Source organism: Euprymna scolopes, chromosome 2 (genome assembly GCF_053919585.1).
Source record: "Euprymna scolopes isolate OS-2025 chromosome 2, ASM5391958v1, whole genome shotgun sequence".
In the NCBI taxonomy this organism is placed as follows: Eukaryota; Metazoa; Mollusca; class Cephalopoda; order Sepiida; family Sepiolidae; genus Euprymna; species Euprymna scolopes.
This window is the reverse complement of record NC_136483.1, coordinates 116,270,593-116,287,505: the sequence shown is the minus strand read 5'-3', so window position 1 is coordinate 116,287,505 and position 16,913 is coordinate 116,270,593. Positions and strand designations below refer to the sequence as shown.

The 16,913-nt window shown below is 28.8% G+C and overlaps 1 protein-coding gene across 19 annotated transcripts in view; it reads right to left on the bottom strand.

Annotated features, from left to right (window-relative positions):
- Window positions 1-16,913, bottom strand: part of LOC145294584 (calcium-dependent secretion activator 1-like) — a 649,478-nt gene that overhangs the window by 441,421 nt on the left and 191,144 nt on the right. For all 19 annotated transcript variants that reach the window (XM_080141411.1, XM_080141392.1, XM_080141393.1 and 16 more), the window contains exon 2: window positions 4,813-4,893. In XM_080141411.1, the coding sequence (XP_079997537.1) occupies window positions 4,813-4,893 (81 nt within the window). The remainder of the gene's footprint in view (window positions 1-4,812; window positions 4,894-16,913) is intronic.

The window sequence follows — 16,913 nt, the reverse complement described above, 5'->3', positions numbered from 1 at the left end:
TATATATATATATATATATATATATATATATATATATATATATATATATATATATATATATTGTTTTTGAAATATCATTACTTTCAATGTATACAGTTTCCGTTTAACGGGTCTAGAGTGTTATTTTAAAACCAGTCTCCGTTAATTTTGAGTTAAGCTCAATGTATCTATTTAATAGGTGCAGAGCATATATAGTGTAAAATTTTGTTAAAAATTCAAAGACTCACATTTTCTTTTTTATAACCTTCGTTTATTTCCTGGATTTTTTTCCATTACAGCTGTTTCATTGATATATATATATATATATATATATATATATATATATATATATATATATATATATAGATGAGAGAGTGAGACAATATTTGCAATTGTTTCAATATTATTGATGTTTCCTCAGATTGTGTTTTTTTTTTTTTTAATTTGATCAAAATGTTTTTTAACCACAATTATTCATTGCAATGTTAATCAGGCCTTATATTTTTGTCATTGTCCATTATTCCGCTATTGTGTTCTTTCATTTGTCATTATTTCATTAACCTTTTGATTTTCTCAAAATTGGTTGATTAAATTTTCACAAATTTTTTTCATAAAACTGTAAGTCCATAAATATAGACAACTGAACCAGATTTTTTCAGGAAAAAACTTAGCTTGTCCTTAAGAGGGGCTAAAATGCTCCAAGATGGAAATTCATTGCAAATACATAAACTTTTCTTAATGATTAAGAAAAGTTTATGTATTAAGAAAGTTTATGATTAAGAAAAGTTTGTGTATTTTACTCAAAATCAACCAAAATTCAGATTAACGTTAATTTATATGAAACAAGTACTTGTGAAAACTCTAGTTTGCACCCCACCCCATCCTTCCAGAGGGATAGAAAAATTACTCCACCTCATCATAAATTGTTAAAAATACACTCACTTTTTCCTTTTTTTTTACCAGAAATCAATAAAACTGGTGATTCATAGTTGCTTAAATTATTCAAGTAATAGACATCACAAGGAAACACAACTCATGTTTTACGTTTTTTTAAGTATATATTAGTAATTTTATATTTACTCTTTCATCATCAGCTTGAATTGTTTTCGTGAAATGTTGACATGACATTTAAGCTCACATAAAAAAAAGAAGAAAAAAAGGTAATTACAATTTATTTATGAGCGTAAGTTCATATTTGAATAAAAAAATACCAATATATCATATTTCCTCTTGACATTATCAAGATATTGATATATATGATAAAGTTAAAAAAAAAAAACATGCGAAATATTAAATAACATAGGATCCATTGTAGTGGTATGATACGAATATGGACTAAGTGTGGCAGTAGTTAGCAATGCAGACCATGGCATACCATGTTCAAATTCTGTCAGGATTATTGTTTAAGTTTTAGTAATACCCTGGAGAATGGTATGAATGTATCTCTCTTTCTCTCCAGCTAGGAGTGAAACAGTTTCATTAGAAAAATATGGGAAATCTATTCTTTTTTTACTGTGCCACTCTGTTTTATTCCGATAAATTTATATATATATATATATATATATATATATATATATATATATATATATATATATATATATATATATATATATAAGTAGGTTGTAGTTTGCTTGAAGCATTGTTGAAGAAAATTATAAGGTAAAATTAAAAGCCAAGAACAATGCGAGATTTTTTTTTTTATATAGAGTAAAATTAAATGCAAACAAAAGAAATAAAGTTCTTTTTTTTGTTGTTTGTTTTTTCTTTTTCACACAAATTTTAACTCTAAACAACAGTAATTTTTTTTTTCTGTTGTATTCAATGGTGATATAAATCTCAATATATTTCAGACTTATTAGTCCATTTTCAAGAGAAGACAGCGGAAGAGTGTTCAAAATTGGAAAAGTAGCCGCCGAGTTTGCCACGTGATACCGCGAAATATAGAACAAAAAATGACGTTAGGAGAACGTTAAAATAAATCAGTTGATGTTTGAAATACTTGTTGCGTTTGTGAATCAAGGGAGATGACTATTCAAGCAAGGTTTTTTTTTTTTGTTTTTTTTTTTTTAATTATTGTTTTTCTTATGTTTTAAACTTATATTATAAAAGCGGAGCTCAATTCCAGTCTATTGTTTAGTGTGGGAGTATTTTTTGAAATAATTAAAGATTCGAGGATACGAAGTTGACCTACGTTTCTTGAAGAAGCAAGAATGTTGATGTGAAAATCTGGTTCTGAATTAATGCAAGTGCGAATATGTTTATAGAACGACGAAGCAGTAGTGTTTAAGTGCTCTTTAATGCGGTGATGAAGCAATCTGGTAGTGCTTCCGATGTAAGATGCACTGCATTTAGCGCATTGTAGGTCGTAAACAACGTGGTTCTTAAAGCATAAACCTGTGTGTGATATTGGGCAATTAGAGAGTGAACAAGGGGAAGGTGTATGCGATGGATGTTTTCGGTTGAGCTGTTGTCAACATTCTTGCTTCTTCAAGAAACGTAGGTCAACTTCGTATCCTCGAATCTTTAATTATTTCAAAAAATACTCCCACACTAAACAATAGACTGGAATTGAGCTCCGCTTTTATAATATAAGTTTAAAACATAAGAAAAACAATAATTAAAAAAAAAAAAAAAAAAAAAAAAAAACCTTGCTTGAATAGTCATCTCCCTTGATTCACAAACGCAACAAGTATTTCAAACATCAACTGATTTATTTTAACGTTCTCCTAACGTCATTTTTTGTTCTATATTTCGCGGTATCACGTGGCAAACTCGGCGGCTACTTTTCCAATTTTGAACACTCTTCCGCTGTCTTCTCTTGAAAATGGACTAATAAGTCTGAAATATATTGAGATTTATATCACCATTGAATACAACAGAAAAAAAAAATTACTGTTGTTTAGAGTTAAAATTTGTGTGAAAAAGAAAAAACAAACAACAAAAAAAAGAACTTTATTTCTTTTGTTTGCATTTAATTTTACTCTATATAAAAAAAAAAATCTCGCATTGTTCTTGGCTTTTAATTTTACCTTATAATATATATATATATATATATATATATATATATATATATATATATATATATATATATATATATTAGTTGCATTGATTGGTTTCCTAGATATAAATTCAATGAAACTCACATGATTATTAAAGAGTGTTCAATGCAGGAGAGAACTGGTATATAGCTTGTTTATTATATAAAATTTATTGGTTACATATGTGCATACACGTTTCAGTGGAATCCAAATTCAAGGATAACACTTCATCAGACCAAAAAAGAATCGATACTGATGAAGTGTTATCCTTGAGTTGGGATTCTACTGAAACATGTATGCATATATGTAACCAATAATGTTTGTATAATAAACAAACTATATATATATATATATATATATATATATATATATATATATATATATATATGATTAGGTTTTTTTTGAAAAAGAAATCCAGCAGAGTGCTCAATTAAAAGGAAAATCCGAAAATAAGAGTATATTTATATTTTGTATTTTGTGTACAGAAAGATGTTAGATGACACAAGTCATTGGTACCGTCGGTTTCAAGCCGGTTTTCTATATATAGATGAGTATTGGCTAAAGACAGCTTGATATCTTAAATGGTCCTAATTATCAGGCTTGAAACCGACGGTACCAATGACTTGTCTTATCTAACAACTTTCTGTACACAAAATACAATATATATATATATTAAAATTCAAATAATTGGAAATATTTTAAGTAGCGTGGCCTCTGCTAATGAGTTTAGTTACAAATAGATAGTGGATGACTACCAACGTACTCTTACTCTACACATTTTTGATGTCTCTGTGACTAATTTGTTAAAATGTATAGCATATTTTTGCAAATAAATAAGTGTAGCATCTGTTTTGTCCATGGTCAGTGAAAGAGGACTCTTCTAGTTGGATACAATTTTTGTATTTGTCTCACTCCAGAGTGCAATTTTGAGGAAGCTGGATATGACTCCCCACTCATCATCTTTCTATTAACACACATGCAAACCTGCACAGCACCAACCAAAATGTACGTTTGTATTAAATTTCTCCTTACATACGTTTTGTTTCATCAAAAGGTTCTTGGAACTCTAAATTTTCATATTTTAGGAATTTATCTTTTGCCGATGTAAACTTCTTAAGGTATGGCTTGTCTGCAAGACCTGTGATGCAATGAATATAAGTTATAAGTAGGGCTAGGACAACAGCATATTCTTTTCATTGTTTTGACTCTCGAGTGTGTATCCGTTGATATCTTATATGTTATTATATAGAGTGATGTGGTTCTTGGTTGATTAATTGTGTCTGTGTCGGATATATACCCGAGAGTCAAAACAATGAAAAGAATATTCTCTTGTCATAGCCCTAATAATCACAGGCAGATATGGATATTTGTCATTGGATAATATTGCTTTTATTTTATATGTCTCATTATATTAAAGACAACATTTTAATGTATATCATGCCTTTTAGTAACGTCCATGTATATTCTTGCATAATCACTAGGGCTAGGACAACATCATTGTTTTGACTCTCGAATGTGTATCCATTGATATCTTATATGCTTTTATATAGAGTGACGTGGTTCTCAGTTGATTAACTGTGTCTGTGTCAGATATATACTGGAGAGCCCAAACAATGAAAAGAATGTGCTGTTGTCATAGCCCTAGTAATAAGTGACAGTCTCCAGTTTTATGTTCATGTTTTATTTCCTGTTTCATCTGCACTAGTCTGCCAAAAAGTGGCTGGTTCTGAACACTCTTCAGTGCAAATATTACATGACTTCTTTCTTTAGAGGAAATATGAAAAGCCTAACTTACCCTAGCCATTTGTTCTACCAGGTTGAGTCTACCATCCAGTTCTCGACGTACTTGGGCTGCTTGTTCATCAGCATTATCAAGCTGAAAATTTAAGAAAAGAAACTCTTGTTTAAAGACATGATTTTTTTTGTTCAAGGAATTTAAAACAAACTTTAAAATTTCAGATACATCATCGGAATGGATAGAATAAATGGAAACAGTGAATAACTGCAAAGATACAAATAAATCAAATCAAATTGTTGCCCGTATTTACTTGCCTCCCGGCAAAATGCAATAAGTTTATCAGTGCACATTCCATTAAAATACTTGGGATTTTTTTTTTCAGAGGAAATAGCCAGCAAAAAAAATATAGAATTGCTATAAAATTGTTATTCGCATAAAAATTGAAAATTTTGTAAATTGCCATGTTTGAAAAAGTGATTTAAAATTGTAGAACGATATTGAAAACGAGGTCTATGGCTCCAAACATAATCAAATGCCAAAAAACAATAAATTGATTGATAAATGTATATATGTAAAAGCGAAAATGTGTGTGTGTGTGTGTGTGTGTGCATATATATGTATGTGTATGTGTTTGTATGTCCGCCAAAAACTTTCATTACAGGCCACGGATTTTCGCCAGATAGGTATCATTTTCAAGCTCGAACCTTCGCCCAAAAAAATATAACCCGTCCCTTTTTTACCATGAGGGGTGGAAAAAAAAATCGTATCTTCATGACAAGATGGCTTCTACGCATGCGCAAATGACGTCGGAACTTGAATTAGTTTAAATATTTAAAAAAAACGACCTTATTTTGTCAACGTCCTCTTAGCTCAGTTGATAAGAGCGTGGCGTCATTATCTAAAGGTTGTAAGTTCGAATCGTGATGTGAGATGTCTTTTTTTTCTTTTTTTTTCGATTTTTAAAGTTTTAATATTGAAACAGGGTTATTACACTATATATGCATATCTATGTGTGTGTGTGTGTGTGTGTGTGTGTGTGTGTGTGCGCGTGAGAGAGAGAGAGAGAGAGAGAGAGAGAGGGAGAGCATGTGCATGAACTGTTTTTTTTTTTTTCATTTGAATATATATATAATGCATTTGTCTATCTTTGAGAGGTTTTTACATGAAAAGAAAAATTAGGGAAAACAGTGAGTGTGCATGTTTCCGCATGCATGGAATAAAATGTAGACCTGTTTGCCCTCTTGAGTTCTTTTAGTCACGATTCAAAGCCGGACATGTTGCTTTGTCTATTTATTCAATCCTAACCAGTATTTCAACTTTCGGAGCGTGTCCATTGTTTGGGGTTTTGTTAAACGAAAAAGAGGTAGGAAAACAAAAAATAAACAAAAAATAAAATACTTTCTAGGAAATTATGTCAATGTACAAAGCAACAAAATATAATTTTAAACATTATATATATATATACTAGCAAAAGTACCCGTCGTTGACTGGGTTCAAAAACAGCCTACAGAAAATGGACTCTGATTTATGAAAGTATGATAGGTTATGAAAAGGAAGGGTTGTAAAGAGATAGCTTCGAATTTGGGGCTATCAAAACCAAAGCAAAATATGATGAAAGTAAAAATAAAATAGATAAGCCCCATAATTTATTATATCATACCTGTTCACACTGAAACACTTATCACAATATTCTGTGGATCTATATTAAAAAACCTTGTTAAACTTTGTGACATTTCCATTCTATGGAGGTCAGGCGCGAACGAACACCCCATAATTTTATTATACCATATTTCTTCAAACTAAAACATAATTATCAAAATATACTTACACAGATAAATATGAAAAGTCTTTATTAAAGTTTGTGCCTATTTCCATTCTTTGGAGGCCAGGCGCGAACACAGACCCCACAAATTTATTATACCATCCCTATTTAAGTTAAAACATACTTATCAAAGTATTATGTAGATCTATATAAAAAACACTTGTAAACGTTTTTTTTTAATTTTTTATTTCCATACTTTGTGGACCAGGCGCGTACTCAGATTCCACAATTTTAATGAATCATCATTATGCCAGATCAAACATACCCATTCCTGTGTCTTGATACATCTTCTATCATTATATGTGATCAGTTTTCTATAATAGTCAACCATAGAGGAGCCTATTCGTGACCAGACACATACACAGACGTTCAGCTTTATATTATAGAAGATATATATATATATACACTAAACTTTTAGACCATTGAAAACAGGTAAAACTTATAACCCGTTAACTTAAAATGAGTGCTTTATGTCAAATTGATGGTTAAATTTGTGCTCATTTTAACATTAAATATTAAAACCTATTATTAAAACCAGAAAATCCATCTTCATGGCATAATAAAAGGAAAGAAAGTTAATTGCAACTTTTTTTCCAATTTTCGGATTTTGTAATCATACCCATATGCATTTATTTTCTTTTAAAATTGGTAAGTGCTTTTTCTTCTGATGAGTTAAGGGAGAAATAAATTCATTGGTTGATATAATAATTGAATAATGATTTTGCACTACGAAACAGGTGCTGTCAAGAATGAATTGTGCATGTCAACATACTTAAACAATAAATGGTAAGATGGTCAACATCATAAAATTTGGAATATAGACTTTGTCATTTATTTATTATATGCTCTGTAATTATATTAAGCTTCATAAATTAAAGGATTGTTATAAATAAAAGGTGAAATATAATTAAGAAACATATTCCCATATACACATTTGTGTGCGTACATATATATATATATATATATATATATATATATATATATATATATATATATATATATATATATATATATATATATCCGATCCTGCATTTTGCTAAATCCTACCCTCTGATGAGAAGGAAAGTATTTCTTTGAAACTCCACGGATTAAGGACTATCCACTTATTTTTGTGCTTCCTTTTTAAAATTAAATATGTTTTTAACTCTTTTTCAAAGTGTTTTTAACATGTTTTATTAACTAGTTGTTCTTTATATATATATATACGGCATAGTCACATTTGTCACACCGATTTCTGTTGGATCACCCAAGTTAAGCAACGATGAGCCTGGCCAGTACCAGATGGGTGACCATTTGAGACTTCCAGGTGCTGTATGTGCTCTCCGCTTATATCGGCATTGTTTCCCGTCGTCCTGGACTTCTCCTTGCCACTGGACTCAAGCAGTGCCGATTCAGAAGACGTGTGGTTGGGGATTGCGCAATTACATGCACAGCTGGCCTTACAGAAGGGAGTTCTTTGTCTTTTGAGACTCAACGGAAGCATATGTGTGTGTGCGTGTGTGTGTGTGTGTTACAAATAGAATTAACTCTAATCAATCATTATGAATTATGGAATATACATTCGAAAAAACACTGTATAACGTGAGCACATTCATTTTGTAAACTTTACTATTTAGGATGTGCGACTCCAAGCCCCCCCCCCCCCAAAAAAAAAAAATTAAACTTTTAAAATAAGCCATATAGACAAAAATTTTAATAGGAAAGCATTTGTCTGCATCAAGTTTTTAGTTATATGATGTAATAAAATTTTAACTGCAACAATGCATGCATACATTCGTGTCAATAATATTTGTGTGAAGTAAACTCCTAAACTATTGAACTTATCAATATGAATTATGGGACATGTAATCTAGTCAACACAGCCTGCAACGTGAGCAGATTAGGGAAACGATGAAACCACACTACCCTCCCTTCCAAAAAAAGGAAAAAAAAACTAATGGTCTACATATTACTTGTACATGTCGTTCGAACGATTCCAACATTTTTACCGATTCTCTACTAAATTCCCAATTCCGATTCTTTATAAATTTCTAAATATTTAAGTATAAAGTTGTTATTTTTTCTGATTACTATAAAAACACATCTTAAATGTCCATATATTGTCTCAAACGTAAAAACACACGTGTATGTGTTACGCAAATTTTAGTTTTACTGGTAGTTTAAAATTAATAAATATTGATCATTTTATTATTACTACCAGCAGTGAAAGGTTTTGTTTTAAACAAAATAAATAAAAAAGATAAAGGAATTAGCATTGGAAAATAGGCACAATTTTTTCCGATTCCGATACCTCCAAAATTTCTGATTTTTTTTTTTTTGATTCCCAATTCCAATCCTGATTAATCGTCCTAACACTAATATATATATATATATATATATATATATATATATATATATATATATATATATATATATATGGCATTGGACTTGCTGAAAAAAATCAAAATGCTTGTTTGCAAAAGTGAGAGTTAAAATACAAATTATTTATATAAAACTATTTTTCGATTTGTATCGATTTTATAAGCTGCTGATAATTCGAATGGAACTTAAAGATGTTTAAATGGTAAAAAGTTAATCCACGGCAATGAAATCATTTTAGTCTCTAAAATGTGTAAGATATAGATTTTAAATAAATAATTTGTATACACACACCCACACGTATTTATAATATGTTATTAATGCATTATATCAAAAGAACAGATGCTGACTCAAGTCCATCACCTCTGTGTGACTGCAGTGAAGAGGAAGACGCAAGATTGATTTAAATGAAAACGACTTGGACATGTGCCCAACTGCAATGTGTGATTGCATCAGAAAATTGTATAAAATACAAGCTTTACATATCCATGAAGCACACTGGCGCAAACAACATAATTCCTCTATCAGAGAAACTAAATCAAATGACGAGGTCATAAATGAAGATAACAGCCACAATGTTCAGGATCCCATTGCTGTCCTGGATAAGTTCTAAGCAGGCCAGAAACTTAGTGTCCCGACGGTGAAATGCATAAATGGGATAGCATTCCTCATGTTTATATATCATAATGTTATCAACATCTGTAATATAAATTTCACCTGTCTGTTAGTGTGTGTGCGTGTGCATGTGTATGTATGTCTCGCTAAAACGTTCGACAGACGCAACTAACACTGACAAAATTGGTATTGTTAGAAAGATTGGTCTCTCGGACGACAAATATCCAAAAATTGGCCAAAAACATTAATTCTTTCACCGTCAACTGAGCCGTTTTTTACAAGCAATTTTGTCATTGACATTTTTGCAAAGTTATCATACGCCTTGTAATGATTAACCTTATTTTGAATGGCAGCGACTTCATATGTTACGGTGTGCGTGACAACTAAACCGTTTGCTTTTTTTTTTCACTTTCTTTTCCTCTTATCATTACAAGTTCGAGCCTGGCTACTGCGGCTATTTAAAAAATTTTTTTTTTTTTGCGCTCACACAGGCACTCGCTGCTATTTTCATTTTTTTTTTCTTTTAGGGGGTTGGTTAATTTTTTTTTTTTTGCGTTCGCTACTAATTTTTTTTAGGCCTCCGTTGCTCAATACCTTTAACATAAAACCTCTCCACAGCCGGGCAACACTGGGTATCCTCGCTAGTCCAAAATAAATGTGTTTCAATAAAACATTATGAAACTGCAAAGATGAAAATATACTGCTTTTGTCTTAGTCTGTCCAATGGCAAAAGCTGCTGATGATGTCAGGTATAGAAATATTACGTTAGTCATTCAAAATCTTTGTTATAATTCCTGATTAGCAGCTCATGAGGACATGCCATGACACGTTGTACGTTATAAAGCAAACAAATAAAAATCGAGTATACCCATAAATTTATAGGATGCAGTATAATAATAATATAAATATGACACGTTCTGATTAAAGTAAATTATTTTAAATAGGATTTTTTGCAAAATTAGATTTCTAATTTCTTTTGGTTTTAATATTATTTGCAAACTCTTGGTTAAACTGGTTACTTGATATTAGAATCATGCTTGATGTTTAAGAGAGAAATGGTTTCCATATTTTTCTATCAGTGCATCCAGAATTCAGTTGCTTTTAAAATTATGTTTTTTAATAGTTTGTAAACTGGAGCCATTTTTATTTTTTTTTTTTTTAATTGTCTTATTTAATCAACCAGTCATCCTTCAGCGGACAGAAACACTTCAAACACTCACTGATTTTTCATTATATCCATCACGTGCACATACACTTTGAAGCTCAGTCTGGTAAAATGCCATCCTAACGAGTGTCCTCATTATGTTAACAGTAAAGCAATCAATAATTAATAGAGTGTTTGGATTTGTCTTCTAAATACATAAAACTCTTACAAGACTGCACAAGTTGCAAATGAAATATACAGAGATTTGCATGCTTGATGAGGCGGATGAATTTTATGGATTTTCCCACGATGCATCAAGCGACCAGCAGTTCTGCATACCATGTTACAAATACGACACAAAAGGTGTTTGACTGTGCATGAATAGTTATTGTCAACTCTCAGCTGCATACAGTAACAATGGATGTAACTTGGTTCAAAAGAGACCCAAGCACAATATGAACATATCCTAGAGCCAGAATTACTTACTTCCAAAGAGAGAAGGAGCAAAGTTACTATTAACTCGGGGATGGATGGTTTCAGCAACACTTTGGAGGCCCCTTTAGTTTTATTTTTTGTCACCTGAATTAAAATGTTATCAGAAAAATTATATATCGATCACTTGAGTTGCTAACAATACTGGTATTATAAATAATTTTAAAAACCTTATTGTGTCAATATAGAGATCTTCTCAAACTTATAATTTTTTTGAAAATCCTAATCTTATATAAATAGAAATTTTGCCCATCCTCCAGTCGAAATTATTTTACACATAATGAATACATTGCAGAATTTGTAACTTTTTAAAAATATCAGATCAATCTTAACTACTGTTAATAGTAGATAATAAATTCTCAACAAATAAAGTGGATGCTATTAATTGAAACTGAAACCTTGAGATCTTCAGCCTAACATCTTACCAACAAAGCTATTTGGATTTTCTTAAGAATAAAGCTTAAAACATTAACAAAACAATTATAGCATGACATCATATTTAATTTACTAGAATAGGGCCCATTAATTCTAATGATGTTAAATTTTGAAAATATTTTTTCCTTATAAAATATAAACTTAATTGACTAAATGCTAAAAATAATTATTAGAATTGGTTAATTCAGTGATTTTTGGTTGTTAAAGAGTTAACAAGTTGGTTTCTTCACAAAAAGTAGTCTCCAAGCTGCATTACAGATAGGGGAGTAGACATCAGTTTCTAGTGCTCGTACTGATAAAATAAGGTATTCTTTATATTTGAAAGCAGGTTGCCCGGCATTGCCTGGTCATAAGATACGTTTAAATATGATATTTTAACTCATGCAGATCATGTATTTATTATTATTATAGAGACAATTCTCTATTGATTACTATATTAAACTTAATATATAGTAGTGAGATCAAAACTATATATATATATATATATATATATATATGTATATATATATATATATATATGTATATATATATATATATATATATATGTATATATATATATATGTATATATATATATATATATATGTATATATATATATATGTATATATATATATATGTATATATATATATATGTATATATATATATATGTATATATATATATATATGTATATATATATATATATATATGTATATATATATATATATATATATATGTATATATGTATATATATATATATATATATATATGTATATATATGTATATATATATATATATATGTATATATATATATATATATATGTATATATATGTATATATATATATATATATATGTATATATGTATATATATATATATATATATATATGTATATATATATATATATATATGTATATATGTATATATATATATATATATATATGTATATATATGTATATATATATATATATATATATATATGTATATATGTATATATATATATATATATATATATGTATATATGTATATATATATATATATATATGTATATATATGTATATATATATATATATATATATATATGTATATATATATATATATATATATATATATATATATGTATATATATATATATATATATATATATATGTATATATATATATATATATATATATGTATATATATGTATATATATATATATATATATATATGTATATATATGTATATATATATATATATATGTATATATATATATATATATATATATATATATGTATATATATATATATATATATATATGTATATATATATATATATGTATATATATATATATATATATATGTATATATATATATATATATGTATATATATATATATATGTATATATATATATATATATGTATATATATATATATATATGTATATATATATATATATATATATATATATATATATATATATATATATATATATATATATATATATATATATATATATATATATATATATATGACTTGGATGCCATCAGCTAGAATCGAAACCAAAACATTTTGTTTTTGCGATACGTTTTGAATGAATTCAATTATTTACGAAAGTGCATTTTTACCTAAATGCGAGTTGGGAATAATTTTCCCTTTAACCAATTTGTTACCCCCACATCGGGAGCGGTATATATATTATTTTTAAAATATAATTATCCACTGTATCGTCCTCTATGACTCATTAGAGTGGCTGAATCTCGCAAGATTCGAAATCGGGACCACACAGTAATGAGCCTAAACCCCTTCACCGCTCACCCATCTCACACGACTGTTTGAATATATAGCGATTTACTTCGATGTTGTTTCGTCTTGTTTTTGTGATATGTTTTGAATGAATTCAATTATTTATGAAAAACAAAAGCAAACAACATCTAAATAAATCGCGATATATCCAAACAGTCGTGCGAGATGGATGAGCGGTGAAGGGCTTAGGCTCATTACTCTGGGATCCGATCTCACTAGATTCAACCACTCTGATGAGTTGTAGACGACAAATAACGTGTTAGTGGGTAATTTTATATATATATATATATATATATATATATATATATATATAATTCACCTGTCATCCTTTTTTTAAAAGATGGAATCACCCGAGAATTGAAGACAGGATTCAAGTAAGCAAGCAACGACGCTTGGACGGTCCACAGAGTTTTATAATAAAGGTTCTAGGTGCACATTCCCAATAATTCACAATCAAGATTTATTAATGCTCCTTCATGCGTAACCATACGATTACTATAGAACTCTATATGAAAGGATATTGAGCCCTTTCAGTGTACCGAATCTGCTATCTTGATTCGATTTTTGTCCGCTTTTTTTTTTTTTTTTTTGTATTACTACTATTGACTCTGTGCTTAAAACAAAAGATAACATTTTATTATTTCTAAACTTAGCCGGAACTATTTTGCATTTTTCAAGGTTTTATTTCAACAATGGATAAAAATTTGAAAATAAAAAAATGTGAATTGATGCTGCATTACAATACTGAATATCCAATAATAGCAGATACAGAGAAAAAAGAAGAGAGAAAAATATTATATGATCAATTCTACTTGATAAAGAGGTTTATCTCAAAATATCACCAAAATATATACTAACAATTATTAACATCTTAGTTATTTCATTTTATTTTAAAATTTGTACTGATCAGTTTTCAAAAGATATATGTATTCAAAGCACATATGAGTATATATTGAGGATAATTTGAATTATTAAATTATTCTTAAACGCATACGAAAACAAAGGCAGATTTTGTTCCTTCTTTAATAGCTTTATTTTTTAAATCTGCTAAATAACTGATGTACTATATTAGTGAGAGCGTTCATACTATATTTACTATATATGTTTTTGAGATTGATATTTTATACACTGGTATGTTACCCAGCATTGCCCAGTCACAAAATATGGTTTAATATGATATTTTAATTTATGCAGATTTCGTATTGATTATTATATTGTACCTATTATATTGTAGTGGTTTTAAAAGTTTAAAAAAACAAATATGACTTGGGTGCCATTAGCTAGAATCGAAACCAAAACATTTAGCACTTCATTATCGTTTGAGTTGACAGATGGATATCAAAACTTTAAAAATCAACAGACTTTAATGTATAGTTATGCATGCATGGGGGAGTACTTTAAGTCGACTTATACCTGCCAAATTCCAATTATTCAATTTTGACCCAGAGTTCCAAACCCCCTACATATCAAATTTCAAGTCTTTAGACTAAAAATTGACTGAGTAGTTTGATAGAGACCATTCCATACACACACAGATAAGGTCACATGTATATATTTACTAATAGGCCGCTCAGCATTGCCCAGTCGGAAAATAAATTCAAATATATTTTGTACTTATTATTATAGAGTTAATTCTCTGTCAATTATATTGTATTCAATACATAGTAATGATTTCAAAAGTTAAAAAAAAATATGACTTGAGTGTCATCAGTTAGAATCGAAACCAAAATATATAGCTCTCCAACATTATTCTTTACCCTCTGAGCTACATCTATTATGCATATAAAAAGTTAAGAAATAATGTTTTTTAACCTAAAAATATATATTTATGCATGCATAGAAGGCCACTTTAAGTTGATTTATGCATTCAAGCTCCAATTTTTCTCAATTTTGACCCCTTAGCAGTTATTTTTACTGGCTAAAGACCAAATCTCATTTGCCCCACAGGTCTACATCCACTTATATAAGTTTCAAGTCTGTAGACAAAAAATTGACAGGATTATAAGAGATCATTCCTCATACAGACAGACAAGGTCATTTATACATATATTTCCCCAAAATCTCTGGCCTTGATGAAGGGGAGACTAAAAATTGCCGCTATAGTTTCAAATGATCTGAAATAACAGCAAGGATAGACTTGATTCTAAATATTTCTCATATGTTATATCTCCCCTCTTTTGCAAATATGTGGACGATTATGAATATCTCCAGTATCAAATAATCCTTATACACTGTGAAATTTAATTTATGTATGAAAACCAAAGAGGGGAGATGAGAAATATTTGGAATCGAGTCTTCCCTTGCTTTGGGATGAATTTTAATTTAATGCGACTTTTTTGCTTGGTTGTTTCCCCTGTGGCCTTGCCACGCCACTAATATGAGAGAGAGAAAGATTTTTCATCTTCAGCAATTATCAATTACTCATTTTATTAAAAAAAGACATCTTTGAAATTAAAAAATATATATTTTTTTAAATAAACAGTTGATTGCCTCCCTGGACTAATGCCTACCCCAACTCCCAAAGAAGCATATTTACAAAATGCGACTTATAAATGAAAACTAAACAATCTTTCTACATAAAACATTTTATGACACCTTGCACCATAAAACTGATCATAAGACATTTCTTAGTAAACATTTAAAAATTATTTAATAGTAATCACAATGGATTTATTTACATATTTTTTGTATGTTAAATAAATACTAATTGTACTCACTGGACCACATTTGTTTATTTTAAACAAATAGCAAATACTGATGAAACATGGCATTTAAATGCCAGTCTGTTCAGAAAATATAAGTTTTTGTAAATAAAAAAAAAATAATTTAAAAAACTTTTTTAAAATTAAAGTAGACAAAAAAAAATATTTTAGAGGTTTAAAGAATTAATTTGTATATACTTCATCTTCATCATCTACGGTGCTGTAAGTGTCCTGGACTCTGGGTCGAAAAACATCAGAAAACGTCTTGCACCTGCAATCCATTCTCATCCAGCAGCTAGATTGAATACAGTTACATAATTTCTTACGCAATCGAACCATGTATTTTCCATTCATCTACCATGCTTCCTAGCACCTGGGATATCCAAATGCATTAGAATATTTTTAATGAATAAATATTAAGTGGCAATGAATTTATCTTAGATGTGAATTGTTTACACTTTTCAATAAGTTGAAAAGCAATGGAAAAAAAATGCCATCATTTTGTAGAGCATGGGTACACTTGTGTCTTATATAAAAAGTCTAAAAAACTGAATTTAGATTTTACCTTTTATGTTAATGTAATATTTGCCATTTGTAATCAAATTGATACTCATGGTAAGCATAAAAAATTCACATGAGAAACAAAAATGTCTGGTTAAAATAACTTGGAAGACTTTTTTAAAAACAGTTAGAAAAAAAAAATAAACAAAGATTCTTTTTGGCACATTTTGGTCAACATTTCTTGGCTTGAAGCCATTTTATAATTTTCTGTTTTAAAACTTATTTCTTTTACTTTCTTTTTTAGTCTGAAGGATATTTTATCAATAATA